A 19,248-nucleotide genomic window follows, 5' to 3' on the forward strand; every position below is an offset into this window, starting at 1 on the left:
GTTAATATTCCTCCATTAAATTCCAGCATTCACCTTATACAAATTAACCAAACCCCTGCCAGGTTACCTATTTTGTTCGGTTTTTAGAAGTACCCTTCACTTATTAGAAACATTCATAGACTGCATGGAATTACATGATTTATACTCTAAATATCCCCTAAAACCATGCTATTTAAATGACAGGAGATAGAGAGAAGAGATAGGATAACAGTTCAAAGAAGGAAGCTAGGATTACTACTGTTAGGAGTGCTTCTCAAAGCAAACTAGGATAGACAAGACAGATAAGGAGAAAAAAAGGAAAGAAGAGGAACATAAAAATGAATCCTCTAAGAGCTACAGGTGGGAGCAAAGCACAGAAGGTCCCTGAAGAGACCTACTCCTCAGTCTGATCAGGTAGCATATGTTGTCCTAGTGCTTTTTAAGTGGGCACTGTTTCAGCCACGTTAGTGGCCTTTGTATGAAAAGCCCAGCGTCTCCCACAGGCTCTGATTCAGCAAAAAAAAATTAGTCATAACTTGATTCCAGTGCCGTCGATGAAACCAAATTGCACACACTGTTTACATCTTCTGCTGAACTGAAAGTAATATGAATGGTAAGGCAGGGCACAGGAAATCAATAGGATAGAAAACAGCAGTGTAAAAAGAAGGTAAAGCAGTAAGTTTGGTGGAACAAAAGCTGCATTTAAGTGGGCCAAAAACTACACAGAGCGGGAATGTGGGCAGGACATTGTTCCCGCCCTGAAGATAATGGTGAAATGACATGGGGCAGTGACAGCACTGCAGATTTCAGAAGCATAACAAAGGAAAGACAAATCCTACCTTGTTGAAAGAGCTTTACCAGCTACCTTAATGAATGTATTTGAGACTACACTAAAAAAATTAAAAGTTAAAAAAAAAGTGAATAGAAGTTAATTTGCTTTCACGTGATAACCACAGTTTCAAAAGCAACAGAATTTTGCTCTAAGAGAAATCTACATCCTTTTCAGCTGAAGACTGATAAATCCCCAAAAGAAGGAAGTCCCAAAAGCAGAGATAAAATAAAGCTGTCACACAGTCTTAGAAGTAACTTCATATTTTTAGTATCTCCATTCATAACAAAACTATTTTCCACGTTTCACCGAACAAATTACATTTACATGTGAATTCATCTTATTGGTTAAGAACTAATACTACCTGTCAGCACTTGCACAATATATGCTTAATTCCAGAACAGAAGAAAATTGCTACAGTATAAAGTATGCTTTTATCTCTGAAATTGTTGAAGAACCTACAGATAATAGCAAAGGAAAAAAAATCTAGAATATAATTTTTTTATTTTTTTTTTAAATCTGGCAAGATTAACTAATTAGCACCCACCTGGCCTGGAAAAAAAGTGTCAGTGCTGTGGCTTTTAACTTTTTGCTTACAGACAAATCAACCACCAAAACCCCTTACTGTACCAAAGCATATTGTACAAGCAGGAACTTAAATCAATTCCCAAAGTCTTAAGGAGCTATTTAAATCTTACCTCCTGCATTACAGATATGGACAAAACAAATACATTTAATTTCCTTCAAGTAATAATGAAGAAATTCTATGGCCAGATTACAATAAAAGAATATTTCTTTCTAGGCAGCTACCTATTATGCTTAACAAGCTTAAAACAAAATGAGTCAAAGATCAAGAGTAAGTTATCTGAGGTGTCAAGTGCATAAGGTTAAAGGTGAAATTTTATTAGGTCAGAGGTGATATAAATAAAATCTTTTACGTCAAAGAAGGGTCACAGACAAGACGTATATAATCAAAAGACATCACAGATGACAAGTAATAACTTTAAGTAGTACAAGTGTGTTCTCACTACAGATATCTTCACTGATTAAAAAATTGAAAACAGTGATGAATAACTAACCAAATATATTAAAGTGCTTCACTGGACTGCAGTTTTACTTCTACATGATACTCTTGAAATTTGTTTTCATGTACTTCAAAACTTACCTAAAGTTACTGAATGCTTTTACTTGTGGAGGAGACAAAGTCTGATATTAACTGTGTGTGCTGAATAAAAAGGTACACAAAGCAGATTGCTCTGAGAAATAAAATAGCTTTTCTACTTCACAGTAACCAAACCTCTAGCACGCATGTCTTCAAGGAACAGAAGTAAAAGAGAAAACTGGGGTGGGAATCGGGCCAAGGAAATTTCAGATTACAACAGTACAGTTCAGAATTGTATACTCAGACAATTTAAAACACAGATACAAATTAAAAAATGTATATATCTAAGAATGGAAGTACTGTTATGTTGCCAGTATGTCAAATACTACACACCAACTGGATTAAGGATATTTAAAATCTGCTTTTGCAATTGTCAGGCTGTTCATTCAGTTAAACTGTTCTCTCCTTTTACTCCTGCACTAAGAACTCATTCAAAAAGTATCATACGCTGAACCTTCACCTTGATCTCAAGCTCACATTGCTGAAAAAGCAGCAGATTTTTTTTTCTCAGTTTTGCTGAAAAGCAGTTCATTTAAGCATATGGTGCTGGACACGACAAAAATCGTGATATCTGTGCCCTCTAGTGGAATTTGTTTTTCACCGACTGGGACAAATGCAGCTGTTATAAGATGATCCCTGTTTCTAGAAGACAGAATTGTTAAGCTGCCAAATCTAATGTTGCAAACTGTATATAACTACCCTCAGACCAAAGGAAAAGTTCATCTTTTTCCTCCATATTCATCTCAGGTAGTGGCACAGTAAGAACCACTCAGAAGTGGTTAGCTAGATACAAATAAAGACTAGGTAGCTGCATGAAACCTCAGTGTTACAAATTGCCCGCTCCTTGGTGCATGCATAGACATGAAAGAATTCTGGGAGATCTCACAGCTTACATTTATTTCTAGGAAACTAGATGCAGTATGAAGGCTTCTACCTTATGTCCAGCTAGATAAACCCAGTACCTAAAACCGAATTCAATACAAAAGAAATTCCACTAACCACTCTAAAAGAGCAGAAAAACAGAGAAGAAAGTATACGTACTTTCACTGAAGTTAGGAAGGGGTAGGCAAAATGCCAACTCCGCAGAAGCTTTCCATTTTTCCAGTGATAACTGCCCCTAGGGATTTCAGTACCTCAGTGATTTAACTTTCCAAAGCTTTTTGAAAAAGAAAAGAAGGTACTTGTGGCACTGATGAGCTGTAAAGAGAATATTTCTCTAGGAAAATAGTAACAAGAACCGTGCAGGAAAGAACAAGACAGCAAGTACTTTAAGTACTGAGCAGTAACATCTGAACGGTTGGAAACCTGCTGCAAAAAGACGCTGTGAGATTCTTTACTTCCTCCTCAAAAGCTACTTGGAAGAAGCAAAAGATAAAGGGAAAGGAATAGCTATGGGATTGTCCAAGACACTAACAAGTTAGATGTGGCCAAGGTGAGATAGTAAATAATAGCATTTGAGTTTAGAGGAGACTTGTATTTGACTGTTCTAGTATCTGGAAGGATCATCCTCATGGGTAAGCTATTTTACAGCTATACTGAAGTGGGTTTTATTTAAAAGCAGTGAAGAATATTTACTATTTGGAAAGGTATAAAATGAATGAAAATAAAGACCACTCATGGAACATAACACATCAGACTTTTATGACGAAAAGATAAATACAGTGATATGAAAAATAGCTTTTGATTAGTAGTAGAGCAATTAGTCACAGTTTTATACACAGCCTATTTCAAACAGCAATTGCCTTAAGTATTTGAATCCACAGTTTGTTTCATTCGTTTTCATTAGTATACTATACTCAAAAAGGCACTGTTAAACCCATGCTAACACAAATGTCCACAGTTCCATTCCTTTCTAAGAATTTTAGAGACTTTCTTAGGCTACTCAGCTTGATGGCATTATAAAACCAGAAGGAAATTAAAATAGTAAGAGTTACTACACAACATACCACTTCTTCATCTGAAAGCTCTCGTCCTTGTATACTACTGTTTTCTCTCACAGCTTGTTGGTGTTTCTTCCCTTTAATGTGGCTAAAAAGGTACACTTCCGATGAAATCTGTAATGACAATGAATTATTAGTGACTTTTCTCCCCCCTTGATAATACTATCATCTATAAATAACAGTATTTTAAATGTATTATATACCAATTTGTCAGAAGTAGGTTCAGAATCTGCCACCTAATTAAAGTACTATCAGTTACCTTTAACATCCTTACGATGGTATTTGTTTTACTAAAAAATATTTTTGATTTTGTCACATAGAATTTCATCACAAATGTGTTTAAAACTACCAGGTTAACTATATATTACTCTCTAAAACTACCTCAAGGAAGGCTGTAGCGAGGTGGGGGTCCAGTGTCTTCTTCCAAGCAACAAGCAGTAGGACAAGAGGAAATGGCCTCAAGTTGGGCCAGGGGAGTTTTAGGTTGGATATTGGGAAAACATTCTTCACTGAAAGGGTTGTGAAGCATTGGAACAGGCTGCCCAGGGATGTGGTTGAGTTACTATCCCTGCATGTCTTCAAAAAATGTGTAGATGTAGAGCTCAGTGACATGGTTTAATGGTGGACTCGGCAGTGCTACGTTAACGGTTGGACTGGATGATCTTAGGAGGTCTTTTCCAAACTCAATGACACTATGATTCTATACAAATGTTAACTGGAATTGAAGGTCACCTGAAAATACTTAACTGACAATAGAGCAATAAATACCCTTTCACCAGTAGCAAGTTAAGGGAGCAAACTATGTTGATTAGGAAAAAATGATGCATTTTTTCATTTCTGAAGAACTATTTTAGGTTATTTCAGCACACTATTTTCACTGCTGCTTTACTCATTAAGAACCCAAACTGTCTAGACTTCTTCACAGCAATTAATTCCTACTCAAAGGCTGGCATAGCTGCCTATGTATTAACCCACAGGTTTTGTTTTAACATGAGATGTGATACAAATGCTGCAGCTTAAATGGTGATACCAGCAAAAAATTGGCATAAAGATGCAGCACATAGGATTTCAAAAATCCATAAAAGCGATATAAACAGTGCTTTTTCTTTTTTTCTTCCCTTTTTTTTTTTAGCGCACAGACGAATCAAAAATACACTAGAACAAACACCACTAAGATTCAAGCATGGCTCTGTATCTCAACTTTAGAAAAATCACACCGTTTTTGTTGTAAACATACATACGTAAAGTTCTTCGTAATGGATTTCTATATTCTGAGAGATGGGGGTATTAACCGTGTCTATTTAAAAACATCTATCTTAGGCTTTGTGATCTCTGTGATGAATAACCCAGGGAACTACTATGTTTTATTTTGTTCACGACTTGATTATGGCCAAACTTCAACAGTTCCAATTATAAAATCTGTTTTAGAATAATTACATCAGTAAATTAAGTAATTGTTGAAAAACAATCAAATAGAAACAAACAAACAAAAAAAACCCGAAGCAGCACATTCTTCTTCATGTAACCATGAGGAATTCCAGCTGATTGCCAATGGAATGGACTTCCGGATTTTCACAGCTCAAACACAGAACTTTATCCCTCAGCCTAATTTACATAAACATCTTTATTTTAAATTACATGATGATTTACCAGCTGATTTGCAGTATAGTAAGAGACTTAAAAAAAAAAAACACCTTGGCTTCTCATCCCATTTTGACTTCTGACTTCATACACTGGGCTTTCATTCGGAAAGGCATGTTAAGTGAATGTACAAGACTCCACTCTGCTGAACCCTGAGTTTCTGTTCCAGCACTATCTGAAGTGATCCTGTGTAATCTTACTTAATGCAGCAATTAAAGAGAAATAATGCTTATATAATTTCCTAGCTAAGACGTAAGATTTTGTTCAATAATGCGTGGCCTATGCAAGTCAGTAAAAACAATTATCAACATGAAATGATCTCCCTCCTTCCTACTCAGTGACTGGATGTCTCCCTCTTCTTCACCGTGCCAGGGGCACAAGAAGAGACACCCAGTTGAGACCAAACGTCTCAAGAGAGGTCTGCCAAGCAAAGTACCCAGTTTCTAAAACTTGCTTTGTATCCAGCTTTTAACCAGCTTCATTTGATGATCCCTAATTTTTGCTTTTCTTAGAAGAGAGAGCTAGCAACTGTGTACTGTCCACAGTCCCCTTCCTGTGATTCTACAATTATTTCAAATCTTCCCTAAACCACATAATTTATAGACAGAACAATCCAAGCTAAGATGCACTTTCCCAAGAGCAGAGTACAAGTACAGCACGTATGCAGTACTCTCATCTGAGAATGAAGCATAATTTGTAGCTCCAAGGCTTAGGGTAGTCTTGCAATTCTGAGAGCAGCCCCTCTATTCAACTTACCATTACACTGCATAACGAGCACTGTTTTTTTCGTTCATATGGTGTAAGTTTAGGAGCATAATCAGTATTAGCATGTCTTCCACTACTTAATTCAGCTGCTTTCTCTTTTCTTTGTTCAATTTGTTCCATGTGTCTTCTAATACTTTCATCATGCTGAATGCAAAGTAACAAAAGCAACGAAAAAAATGGTATGAAGCAAAAGGTATTAAACTGTCCATAGAAATACTGAGAGTTACCAGTTGGGGTTAGGCATTAAGTCATCACACATCAGAGATTTTAACATTCTGCTATGATTTAAAAATCAATCAGCATTATTTTTGTTTTATAGGTGATTATCAATTCATAAATCCATAACCTGACAATTTCATCGAATTTCATAGAAACTCACCTATTTCAAAACCTTCTGTAAATCTTTTTGTTATATGTAACATCTCAGTTATTCTGTTTTTATTCTCAGTCGAATACTCCAGAAGTGCACCTATCAAGGTACAGTTCCCTGGATTCTTTCAGGAGGCTCATATACTTAACCCTCAAGAGAATGGAGCAAACTTTTAACTATTATTTAAGATCAGAGACTGGGGCATATGCCTGTATTTAATGTCAAAACTGCATTTTACAACAGAAGTAAATGTACCTAAGATCATAAGAACAGGATCAGAGGTAATAAAAATATTCAAGTGAAAAAAATACTTGTGCACAAAGAATTCTAGAATAAAAATTTAGATAATTTAACAAAACGTGAGACTTCAATATGTAGTTCCACCTCAGAACCGTAAAAATATGATTTATCATTTTAGAAGCGTTTACTTTTCTTGAAAAACAGTGGATCATTTCAAAATTTATGATACCTTTGTTCCTCACTAGGCAGTCAATTCAGCTGAATGCCTGACCTACAAGGCCTTACGTCTCTTTCATGAAATCACTGGAGCCTTCCATGGAAGATGCCACACTCTTGATGGCATCAGTTTCAGTGCCATTAGACAGGACCTTGCATGACTGACTGGCAAGTCTTCACTGAACAGTGTGAGAGTTCCTACTTACTGATTTCCCTCATGATTTAACTCAAAATTACGTGTACTTTCCAAGGGAAGTCAAAGTTTATTTGTTCTCACTTTCAAAGCTCTGAAATTAATGTAGTTCAACAGAGCTCAGTCCTGTTCTTTCCAAATTACACAGTGCACGTTATACCGCAAGGTCCTGTTTTTGAGCAAAAGTATGAATAAAAATGTATTGTAAAGTTACATAATTTGGGACACACCTTAGCATACTGTAACATCTGTACTAAATAAAACATACATACATAAATTTTGCAGAAATTCTACATTATTGATTTATTTTTCAACTGTAGTATGTTTTTATACCTTCAGCTGAATCTTCTTCTGCAGTTCTTCCATGGCTTCTTGTTGAGCTGCAGTAAGAGCTGCCAACCTCTCTTCTCGATCTCTAACCAAAAGATAACAAATATAGAGGGAACATTTAATAATATAAAACATGCATTAATATTGACAAGCTAATGTTTGAAATGGAGAACAAATATCCCAAAAAATGAACCTGAAGGTGGCTCAGTGGAAAAGACAGAGAACAGAAAGCACTTTAGTTAACACAGAATACAGATGCTTTATTTTTTGATAATTTAATAAAAGGAGGCACTTGAACCTTTGCAGCAGTACCTGTGAACATGCTTTAGAGCAACCAAGAACAATGGTAGTTAACATAAGACGGCAAAATAATCTTGAATGTTGTGCCCTGCCACCATTAATATTCTGCAGCCAATGACCGTTTTCAGTGAACCAAAGGGGAGGAGTACAACAGCAAATCAAAGAAAAACGTGCAGCAGTAAGAGCAGTGTATTTTATAAAAATGATGATCACTGAATGTTTGAATATATAAACATATAGAGAAAACTTTGACCAACACCAAATGATATCAGGTATCAATAAGATTGATATCTAAATTGATGCTCTAAAACATTGCATTTCCAAATGTTCTAGATACCTAAGGACAGCAAAACAATTACACGTATATCGTACTGTTATCTTCTGTACAAAACTGAAGAGTAGGGAACTGGTTTTGTTCACCGTACCTGTCTGCCCTACATCCCCCTCCCAAAAACTGAATCACACCTCAAACATCAGTTGTTCACTTCTAGGAATCCTCCTTCCCATCACCAGCAAAGTGCCAACACAAAATATAAAAGCCAACAGGAAAGACCACAGGGAAGGAAACAAGTTTATCTATATATAAACACTAAGCGAACTCTTCCAAATATCACGGTTGTTGGGGGTGGGTAAGGGGGAGAAGAGATGATAGATGAGAAGCACTGTGTACTTTATGTCTAATCTCCCAAGGAACACACAGAAAAACTGAAGTACTGAACATACAGAAAGACTAAATCAGTCTTTGATTTTGCCTTTAAAGAACTCCTGACTCACACCATGAGCTGAAACAAATCATAACTAACACAATCCAAACCCAAAGCCTATTTTAGTTACTTCTTTCAGTATACATTTTAAAATATTGTTTAATCCTACAAACTAGGAAAAATTAATGACATTAATCCAAAGTATGCAATGATATTTGAAACAAAATTCTCAAGTTTCCATTTATAGAGCATCAATATTATTCCTGCCCAGGCCCTTCCGAAGCACATACTTCTTACATGATTAGCTTACATTTTACACTTTAATGATTTCTATCGACAAGAAAAAAAAAAAAATACTTATTAGGGATTTCAATTCTCTGGAATATAAAACACTCAGAAATTACATCTAAAACCTTACTGGAATCAAGTTAATGTACCATAAGAGCAGAGGGGTTTTAAAGTCAGTTTTAAATACACTAACCCTTTCATACACATGCTTTAATCACCACCAGATGCACATATATATAAAGCTTATACTGAACAAACTTTAAGCAGATATTTCAAGAATGACTCACTGAAGCAAGTATCAAATCTTCAGGATAAGTCAAATCCCAGCAGAAGGAAAAAAAAAAAAAACAAACCAAACAAATAATACTTGCTGAGGTTTCACCAAACTATGTTGAAGACAAAGACAGAAGCTTCCTGTCAAGATCATCTTCTCGCTCAACTTCTGACCCAGTACACTTCGAATCCTGCTCTAACAGTACTACATCAGAGAAATCTCAGAACTGTTATTAAGGAGACATAAGACTCTGAGGCCACTATGAGGTACCAGAATCACCGGATTGTAAGGCACCATACACACATCCTTTCCTATTCTTTCCCAAAAATTGAAAGAAGAAAAATAAAGGAAAGAAAAAAACACTATATAATCAGCATCCGGCAAAGAAAAACAACTGCAAGCACAGTACTGCAGTAGCAAATACAAAGCAATTGAAAACTAAGTGCTACAGAGCACACACAGCCCGGTGCCACCCCCTAAACCCAACAAACCACATGCTTCATTCTCGGTGCACCTCACGTTCAGCTCAGCTGAAACAGAGAGAAGAGCCCATATGGAAACCCCTTTGTGAACTTCTGATTATGGGCATAAACATAAAGCAAGTAGTTCGTAGGCAGCAGAATTAATGAAGCCTGATTTCCCGGCTTTATGCTTTACAAATGTGGTCTCTGGTGTCTACAGAAAAGGTGAACTCATATTGATGCCAGTAAGTCCAAAAGTTACTGGAGAATGGAGGAAATGGGGAACACGAGAACATTAATCTTGCTTCCTTTGAAAACTAAACTAAAATATGAAAAAGGTAAATTGTTAAAAGGTCTTGTTAGCAATAAAACTAAGATGAAGTAATGTCAACAATATAAAATACAGCATAGCATGTTATATTTTGCATGTACCTAAGGAATATCAAAATCTATTACAAAATTTATGAATACTCACCTGATTTCTTCTTTCTAACCATTCATCAAGAACATCTATTAATGTTACTTTTAAAATACTACGCCTGAAGACTGAAGAAGGTACTGTTGTTAATATAAAGAAGCTGCAGTCTGCCTGAAATAGTAGCAGTGAAGGACAGGTACCCAACAAAATTATGGCAAAGTTACCTTGCTCTTTCCCGTGCTGCATCTTCCCGTGCTTTTTCTTTCTCTTGCCTCTGCTGCTCAATCCGTGCTTCTTGTTCTTTCCTCTTCATCAGCAGCTCTTCAACTCGGGCCTGCCGTTCTGCTTCCAGGGCTCTTTTGCGCTCCTGGTTGAAGAAAAATAAATTCTAACTTATCTTTTAGAAATAAAAATAAGTCTATTTTAACACTTGCTTATAGAATTCTATCTTATTTTCACAATGGAGTAAGAACTGCAGTTCTATTAGACAAAGGACTAATATGCAAATATAAGTATATTCACAAGTTTGAACATACACTGAAAGCACAGTTGCATGAACTAAGCTACATATTAACGGGCCATATATTTTGCTCAGACTGAAGATGACTGTCCACTAAAGTCCAACAAATTGATCAATGAAAATATCTGAAAAATATTTTGAACATCTACAAGAATATAGGTGATACAGAAACAAAATATGCTCCCACGGAATATTAATACTTAAATCATGACTATTTAAACAACAATTTAAATATTATCCAAATGTTGTTATAAAATAAAATGGATTTCTGCAGTATATTTTTGTTCTATCATTGAATATGCAATTCTCCCAGTGCTCAATTTTTACTTTTTTCAAGACTGTATAGTTCTGAAATTATACATGGTATTGTAAACCTGACAGAATGACTATATTTGAAACAGCAACAAATGTAAAAATAATTACATTTGAAAACTCATACTCTAAGACATTTATGAGTAGGCATATTGAGTTGGTTGAGTTCTACTGAAAGGAAATATGACTACACAACTTAGCTGAACAGTCTGGAGAGAGCTGAATATTTTACATGTTCTTCGAATTCTCATCTTACAGTAAAATTAGTCTTTTGTATGACAGATAAAATAAAAAACAGACATATCAATCTATTTTAAATATATACTCCTTGCATCATCTCCAGCACTGTAAATACTCATTGCTGTTCCAGCAAAAAGCTATCTTCCTTTAAGGCAACAGTATGAGGTTTCATTAATACAAAGCAAAATTTGCTGGAATGATAAATGCTTTTACGTGATTAGATGAGGGCCCTGTACTTTATTCCATCTCAATAAAACAAATAAGACAAGATACAGCACGCTTTACAACCATGCTATTAAAATAGACAAGAATACAAACTGTTCTATAGGATACACCCAGTGCATCATAAAAAACAAATGCCATTTGTGCTGGACATTCCTTACAAAGACCTTTAAGGTTGCATTTAAAAATGGACCAGAATGGCTTGCACTTTTTGAATTAGGTACCAATGTCACTAAACAGAAAAGCATGTAAAATGCGGATGGAAAAAAAAAAACAAAAAACCAACAACTGTAACAGATCCTGTAATTAAAAAATTAAAATAAGGCTGATGGAAGAATGGGTTTAAAGGTGTGAACCTGCAGAATTTGGTGCCAGAAAGAAGCAACTAGGTTTTACTGAATGGATCTGTGAAATACCTGAGGTTGTCAAAGACACTGTTCAGGCAAATCAGCAGAAGCAGGCTAGTCTCCATATGTACTGAAACTAGAGGCAATTTTTAGAACCCTTGTGATTCTAAATGTAGTTGTATGTATAGTGAAGCCTTCACTGTTACAGTACATTTGAAGTAGTTATGTTTACAAGCGTTGTATTCTGATGGGGTTTGATTTTTTTTTTTTTTATAATTAAATTCATACTTATGGCCCAAGAACTCATATGATTCATTTTAGTTCGCTTACGTGGAATTATTTGTTCATATTTACACTAACTGCTAAATAAGTTGTTATACCAGGAATGGGTCCAGATCCACAACAGTGCAGGGAAAGCTCTCCTGTGAGGAGGACAGCAGGGGTAGATACGGCATGCCTTTACATTTAGGGCTTTGCTTAATTGTTACCGCAACATGTGTATGGAAAAAGCATAGCAGGAAGCATTAGCTTAATCCTTGGTATGGCAGAAAGGATACGGGCAGGTAAGTTTGGTGATAAATAGGATTTAGTACTGAAAGCTTGTCTGAAGTGCTTGTTCTACTTCAACTACAGTATAGCCTAATGCCTATGTAACCTAAGAAAGGAGCAGAACTGTGGCAGAGATGAGAAAGAATTAAAAACATCCCAAGCCCCATAAACTCCAGAAAAGCTCCATTCTAGAATAAGTAACTACAAAAAACAGGGTCCCTGGAGCAAGGGGGTTTTTGGTAAACCATTTGGAAAGGTACGTTTCATCAGTAACAATCAATCCTTGGAAATCCAGGAACTTTTAATAACAGATTCTAGCTCAGGGAAAAAAAAGTTATTCAGTACTTCTGGGGTACCTTCTCAAAAATTGCTTCTGAACAACTAATGTCAGTAACAGGTCACATTTTTCAACAAGGAGATAGAATCAGCTGATAATGATAAATACTAAGCCCTGAAGCAAACTCAACTCTCAGGCCAACTGTAGTTGTGATGATCTCAGGAGAAGAGTTTACATAAGAAAACACGTTTTGGATTCTAACATAGAGAATAGTGCCAAAAAGTGGATGTTTGAGGTTGGGAAAATTTAGTATTGGAATTTTTACAGTCAAAACAACAACAACAACAAAGAATCAAGGATTTCAGGAACACAGAGACATTTCTGTTATAGTTTTCACTGATCTTGTAAAGCGTACAAAAATTATGACATCATAGGCATATAAGATACATTTTTCTGTTTCCTCTCAAAGTTTTACATGTTACTAAAACATGATTTTCTTATAATGGAGTAACTTTTAAAAAAAAAAGTTTAAGACAAGCATGAATCATCCATATGACCTTAGCTATGCAGGCTCTTTTTTTAAAGGAAATCCTTAAGACTTACTTTTATCCCTCCTGGTGCTGAAACACAGTAAAGCAGAAACACACTCAAGTATACTCTCTTGAGTTGAGCAAGGGATTTAAGACAAAGAAACAAAGACTGCACAGCCAAAATTGGAAACAAATGCATATTTCCTTGTCAACCTTACAGATATACCTGAACAGCTTCATCACGTGCTTGCTTTTCCTCTTGCCTTCGTTGACGCTCTTCTTGCAATTCATTTAAACGTTGTTCATATTCTTTTAATTTATTCAGCACATCATGACGTTTGTTCTGAGCTTCCAAGGTGTTTATAAATGCAATTTCATTTACCTGCAAATAATCAAAAAGTATAGGAAAAGATCTGTGAAGTTCAAGTTTTATTCTTGATGAATTCCATCCATTTGTTGATTATCCATTCGTAATTAATTTGGTGGGTTATTTCTCCAGAATTGTCTGGAAACCAATGCTCACCAAGCTGAACATAGGGCTTTGTCTTTTTCCTACTTTTGTTTGCTCCCCCCTTTTAATTTTTTTTTTTTTTAATAAAATGGATATATGGAATCCAAGTCCATGGAATATATAAAAAAAAAAAAAGAAGTTGAATTATACCAGAAATCAAGAAACACTGGGTAAATGATGGGAAAATATTCCCAATATTCTCAAAGAGACTTTAGTAGTCTATTCTCTCCAATTCATAGAATGTGGAATGCTAAGACCCAGCCGTATAAATGTGTAACAGGTAACAGAATACAAAAGGTCTTCCTATTTAACTCTAACTGTATGGGTACTAACTGAATACAAAATGTGAGAATACACATACTGTGAAGAAGAAAGTTATCGAGGTCATTGTCTTAATATTAGATTTCTTACTAATACAGCCTATTTCATGAAGATAGGCACTATTTTATTCAACCACAGGTGGACACTGCAATACACTGAAAATACACTAAAATTTAAAAAATATCATACAAAAATGCTTACTTAAAAGTACTTTAATCAATATACTACAAATATCAAAGAATATGCTTTTCTACTGAGGTTCAGGAAGGTAATAAATATTTTGACTTCTCAATAAAAGCTGAACAGAATTCTTGCCAACTCTAGGCTTTAAAATGCAAATGTTTTAGAAATTTATATGGCTCTGAAAAATGCAAACTTTATGTAACTTATCTCTCATTTATCAGTTTGCTGCTCTATTTGTTTGAATCCACAAAAGACATTAGTAGTAAGGATAACTGTCAAACAATAATACATTACAGAAGTTGGAAGGTTTTGTTGTTGTTTATTTTTTGTTGTTGGTTTGTTTTGCTTTGTTTAATGACTACAGTTCGTCTACAGAATGAATTTCATAGCTCAGTAAATAGTTAAGCACTAGGAATTTGGATAAGCAAACGTGCAGGAACGGTTATCATGGTCTTTCAGCTTTACTCATCAGCTACTATTTCTCTAAAGCTTCTGACCCAATTAACCTTTATTTCTATAACAGAAGAATCTCAAAAGGCAGACATTACACAGCTGAACATGGACAATACCTAAAACATCTGCTTAGCTGGGGAATTACACTAAGTGTGGTTTGGTTAATATGATTATAGAAGTCACACCATTGTAATGACATAATAACAAAGGTATGTTAGACTGAATTAGGTAATCTGGAAACTACTTTATTCAAAGAGACAGGAAGAGTGAGAAAGCAAAATCAGCTTTGTTGTGCTCATCACATAATAAGGATGAACAGCTGCATCAATCACAGCTGGGACACATGCTCATTATGTAATTTTAGTCTTAAGAAGATATATGTACTCTTGTATTAGTGTTTATCAGAAGAATATGATTTAAGTAACCAACAAAATAAAAAGCATCTAGTGCTCGTCTTACGAAACTAGGTATTGAAGTCAGAAGGGCAGTAGCAAAACACTTGTTTTCTAGTAATTGTCCTGTGTTAACTGTAGGTTTCTATTTATTTCCAGCTGTTTAACAAAATTAGTAGTACAAACCACAGCAGGAGAAACACAATGAGCTCTCTCAACTTTGCATTCTGCTGGAATACAGAGAATTTATCATGAGATCTGCTACCCTTCCAGGAGCACTATTTATCACCAAAAATGCCTCCATAGTCACAGTGAAGAACAAGAGCAGCAACGCTATCAGCTCTTTATTTCAAACTATCTTTTCTTCCAGTACAGCCCACCATGCCGTCTAATAACAGGCTCATTAATTTTAAATTAATTTTAGGGAAAAAACTTCCCTTTTAGAGATTGACATTTATCTGTTTTTCACGTGACACATGCCCACACTTGACTTCCATTATCCTTCACAGTATATTCCAGAGCACTCTGCGGTACAGAACTTAAAGAAACTTAATCGTTGATTATTTTCCCTTTAAAACAAAATAACTTACCTTAGCTTCTTCCTCTTGTGCTTTTTTCACAATTGCTTGTAGCTGCACTTCACGTTTAAACTCCGCATGGAGTAGTTTTTCCTCCATCATCCTGCGTCTTTGATCTAATAATTCTTCTTTCCATTTACGTACATCTTTCTCCTATATATAATTACTAAATTCATTACTAATACAATAACTGAAAATAGGCCCAGAATTTTCTTATTTTTGAAGCTTTATTTACAGCAATAAAACATTTTGATGCCCTACACAAACCCTGCACCAAGTTTAACCCAAAGTACACAGATTTGCTAACTGCTTCACTGTTAGATATGCTTTACAAAATTCATTTCAATAAGTTCTGATCCTCTAAAAGTAAAGCATGTAAGTAATCATAAGTTAGGCTTATAGGATAATCAAGGTTGAGAAGGAACTCAGGGGGTCATCTAATCCCATCTCCTGCTTTAAGCACGTTCAACTATGAGGTCAGACCTGGTTGCTCAGGAAAACCTTCAAGTATGAAGGCACAACCCCTGAGTAACCGGTTCCAATGCCTGACTGGCCTCACCATGAGAAATTTTCTCCACGTATCTGGCTAGAACCTCTCCTTTCAAAAAAATTTATGCCCATTGTCTCTCAACCTACTGCCATACACCAGTGTGAAAAGCCTATCTCCACTCCCTTGATAATCACCTTATAAGTATTTGAAGGCCCCCAGTACTGAGTCCCTCAATCTATCCATCCACACAAATAAGCCGATAGAGGGAAGAAAATAAACCAATACAGTATTGTGTCTTTCATTAATGAACTCTTTTCTCCATTTCTTTGCTCTATTTTCCTTCTTTTTTACTGTAACCTTTGGCAAATCATCTGCATCTTCTGAAACATGTATATAGCCCACATCACAACAGGAGAATTAATCTAGAATGAGGTCTTCTTGTTTTGATGTTAACAATATCATTATCTTAGTTTAGAATAAATCCATGTCTTTTCTGTGACACACAAGTCATCTGAGAAAGCTACGTGAACTCAGACTCACAGGAAAATTTCATTTTACTCCAAGTTTTAACACCTAACATTTCTAGACCATGTGGGAAAAAATGTTTTCTGAAAGGCAGCAAACTGCCTACTTTGGATTACAGAAAGCTTACCCTTTCCATTAATTTTTGAAGCTTCAGTGTCTTTTCTTCACGTAACTTTTCCCTCAGCTGTTGAGCTTTCATCTGTTTCTCTTCATGTTTCTTTTTGGATTCTGCTATTGTTCTTTTAATTAAAAACAAAGCAGAGCAAAAACCAGTGAGACAACATCAGCTGACAACATTGCAAACACTTCTATGACATTTTCAGTAAGAGAACATAAACAGGCCACTGGACTGCAATTAAATGTAAATATTGTTCTTCTAGTCTTCAAATATTTATTTCATGGTCAACTAGCATGAACCTAGTTCATTATGAAAATAATACATTGATTTATTTAACACTTTCCACCCACAGACTTAAAGTAGATTCATGAACAGTTTCATACAGCCATGAGTTTGGTTGTTTTCACTGCTCAGTCAAGACAGGTAACAATTCTAAGACCTTTTGCGTGATGGTGATGACAGTTTCTCGTGCATGTGTATTCCATGGCCAGGTGGACGTGCAGGCTCTTCTTCCACTCTGTCTCCCCAAGAATTACTCTGGCGCCATGACTCCCGGGCTGTACATTATAAAACAGACTTTTATAATTTAAACACACTGTTCTGGGAGAAGTACAATTAATGAGGCTTTGGTCCTCCTCAAGTTCCCTCTCAAATGGGTTCTCTTCAGCCTAGGTAAGGTGCAAACAGATTGAAGAATCTCTAAACCCTGTGCATTTTCAATGCTTAATTATTTTACTAGACTTTTAACCAAACATTAAGATAAAACTGGACAACAAGTTTTAAAATTCTAATAGAGACACAGTAGAAGAGAGCTAAAGAATGACACACAAAGCTGAAAGACAGCTTGAACACAGAAGTCCACCTTTCCTAAGGAAATAACATCAAAAATGACAACTTGGAATAATATTTAGATGTTAGGGGTATCTTCCAAATTACACAGGCATAAGTAAAACGAACATTTTTCTAGATTTTGCTGACATTTCAAGTTAAACACAGTAATATATGAAAATGTACCTTCATAATCTGCCAAGACATCATTCCAGTCCATAGACATACCGCAAAAAGATATGCTTCCATTGCCCATACTAGCCTGAAAGTTAATATGATATGCACAGTAAAAACATAAACTTAACACACAGGTGGACACATACATTAAACAGTGCCAGCTCAATGATATCCAACAATGTTTCCAAATTCAATTAGCCATCTCAAAGATGCTGTTCCTGCTGATTGTGATAGTAGGTAGTAGACACTACCACTTCATCAGGAGTAGCTCCCGTATGGCAGCAGTGAAAGTAACACAGCCCAGCTCTCCCAGGTTCCTACACAAAAGCAAGCAGCACAACAATGACAGTAACATCAGAGGCTCTGTATTGCTTAGTAGCACTGTGCTGTTGAGTTTACTAAGACTAAATACTCCTTAAGACAGAACAGTGTAACTACTACCTGACACTATGTACTTCATTTGCATGTAATACAGGTTGCATTAATGCACAAAGAAATGATTAACAAATTCTACATGAATATTCTGCTGATATCCAAGACAGCTTAAAGTTGGGTACTTTAAAATAAATCAAACACTCACAGAGAAATCACTATCATTGTCAGTCTCAATATTAATGTCATTGTTTTCCTCTGCTTCAATCTCTCTAGTTAATTGCTCTTCTTCTGCAATAGCACTAGCAATAGCTTCTTCATTTGCCTTTTCCAGGCGATCTGCCAACTCTTCTTTCTTAGCAAGGACTTCTGCCATAGACTGTGTAGGAAACATGAAACCAAGAAACACCCACAAATCAGATCCAGGCACAAAAAAAGTTGTTTCCATACAGTTAATATGCATTGTATGACATTTTGTTCAACTTCTGATTACCTGTAGATCCTTCCTGCTATATTTTGTCAACGTTGCATGTGAATGAAATATAAAAAACACTAAAACTGTTAGCAATTATCAACTAATTTAAGGGCTATGTAAATCAATAATCATTCACACTATTCCTGATATTTTATACAAATGTTGTCATTAAAAGCAACCAAAACAGTTCATCTCTGATTACTATCTTTTAAATACCTAGCCTTAGGAACTAAGCAACGCATACTCTGAAACACTGACAGCATGCGCTGTTCTATCTTCAGAAAAGAAATCATGCTCTGAAGTATTATTTAGAAAGCAAAAATGGACCTGCAGATAACCTGTATCTGCAAACTTTACTGTGCTTAGTACTACTAAATCTCAGGCTACACTTGTTTTTCAACATGAATGGCAACATAGCTGGTCAGGAATGTTAGCCTGAATATGCTGATTATCGCCGTCTTCTCAAATGTCCAGTAATAACTAGTTCACTTACACTCTAGACACCAAGCAATGTGCCAAAATGCACAAATCTGATTTAATACAACTTCATCAGGATTAGTGAAATGCTTCCAAGAGACATGGATCCTAAACTGTTAGCATCCTGAACTGTTAATAATTGAGAATCTGAAACAACGTTAGTAAATGAGATGCTAGAAATCAGATCTTTCTAAAAACAACCAGATACCCGACTTGGAAATTAACATCATTTACAAACTAG

The 19,248-nt window shown here is 35.6% G+C and overlaps 1 protein-coding gene across 8 annotated transcripts in view; it reads right to left on the bottom strand.

The window, feature by feature from the left end:
• The window catches only part of SCAPER (S-phase cyclin A associated protein in the ER), a 157,254-nt gene that overhangs the window by 100,812 nt on the left and 37,194 nt on the right, over positions 1-19,248 (bottom strand). For all 8 annotated transcript variants that reach the window (XM_040570633.1, XM_040570632.1, XM_040570635.1 and 5 more), the window contains 10 exons: positions 18,264-18,434; positions 17,693-17,768; positions 17,118-17,235; positions 16,688-16,799; positions 15,558-15,698; positions 13,334-13,489; positions 10,335-10,477; positions 7,669-7,750; positions 6,308-6,460; positions 3,917-4,024 (listed from right to left, as the gene is read on the bottom strand). In XM_040570633.1, the coding sequence (XP_040426567.1) occupies positions 3,917-4,024; positions 6,308-6,460; positions 7,669-7,750; positions 10,335-10,477; positions 13,334-13,489; positions 15,558-15,698; positions 16,688-16,799; positions 17,118-17,235; positions 17,693-17,768; positions 18,264-18,434 (1,260 nt within the window). The remainder of the gene's footprint in view (positions 1-3,916; positions 4,025-6,307; positions 6,461-7,668; positions 7,751-10,334; positions 10,478-13,333; positions 13,490-15,557; positions 15,699-16,687; positions 16,800-17,117; positions 17,236-17,692; positions 17,769-18,263; positions 18,435-19,248) is intronic.

Source organism: Cygnus olor, chromosome 11, assembly GCF_009769625.2.
Source record: "Cygnus olor isolate bCygOlo1 chromosome 11, bCygOlo1.pri.v2, whole genome shotgun sequence".
Taxonomy (NCBI): Eukaryota; Metazoa; Chordata; class Aves; order Anseriformes; family Anatidae; genus Cygnus; species Cygnus olor.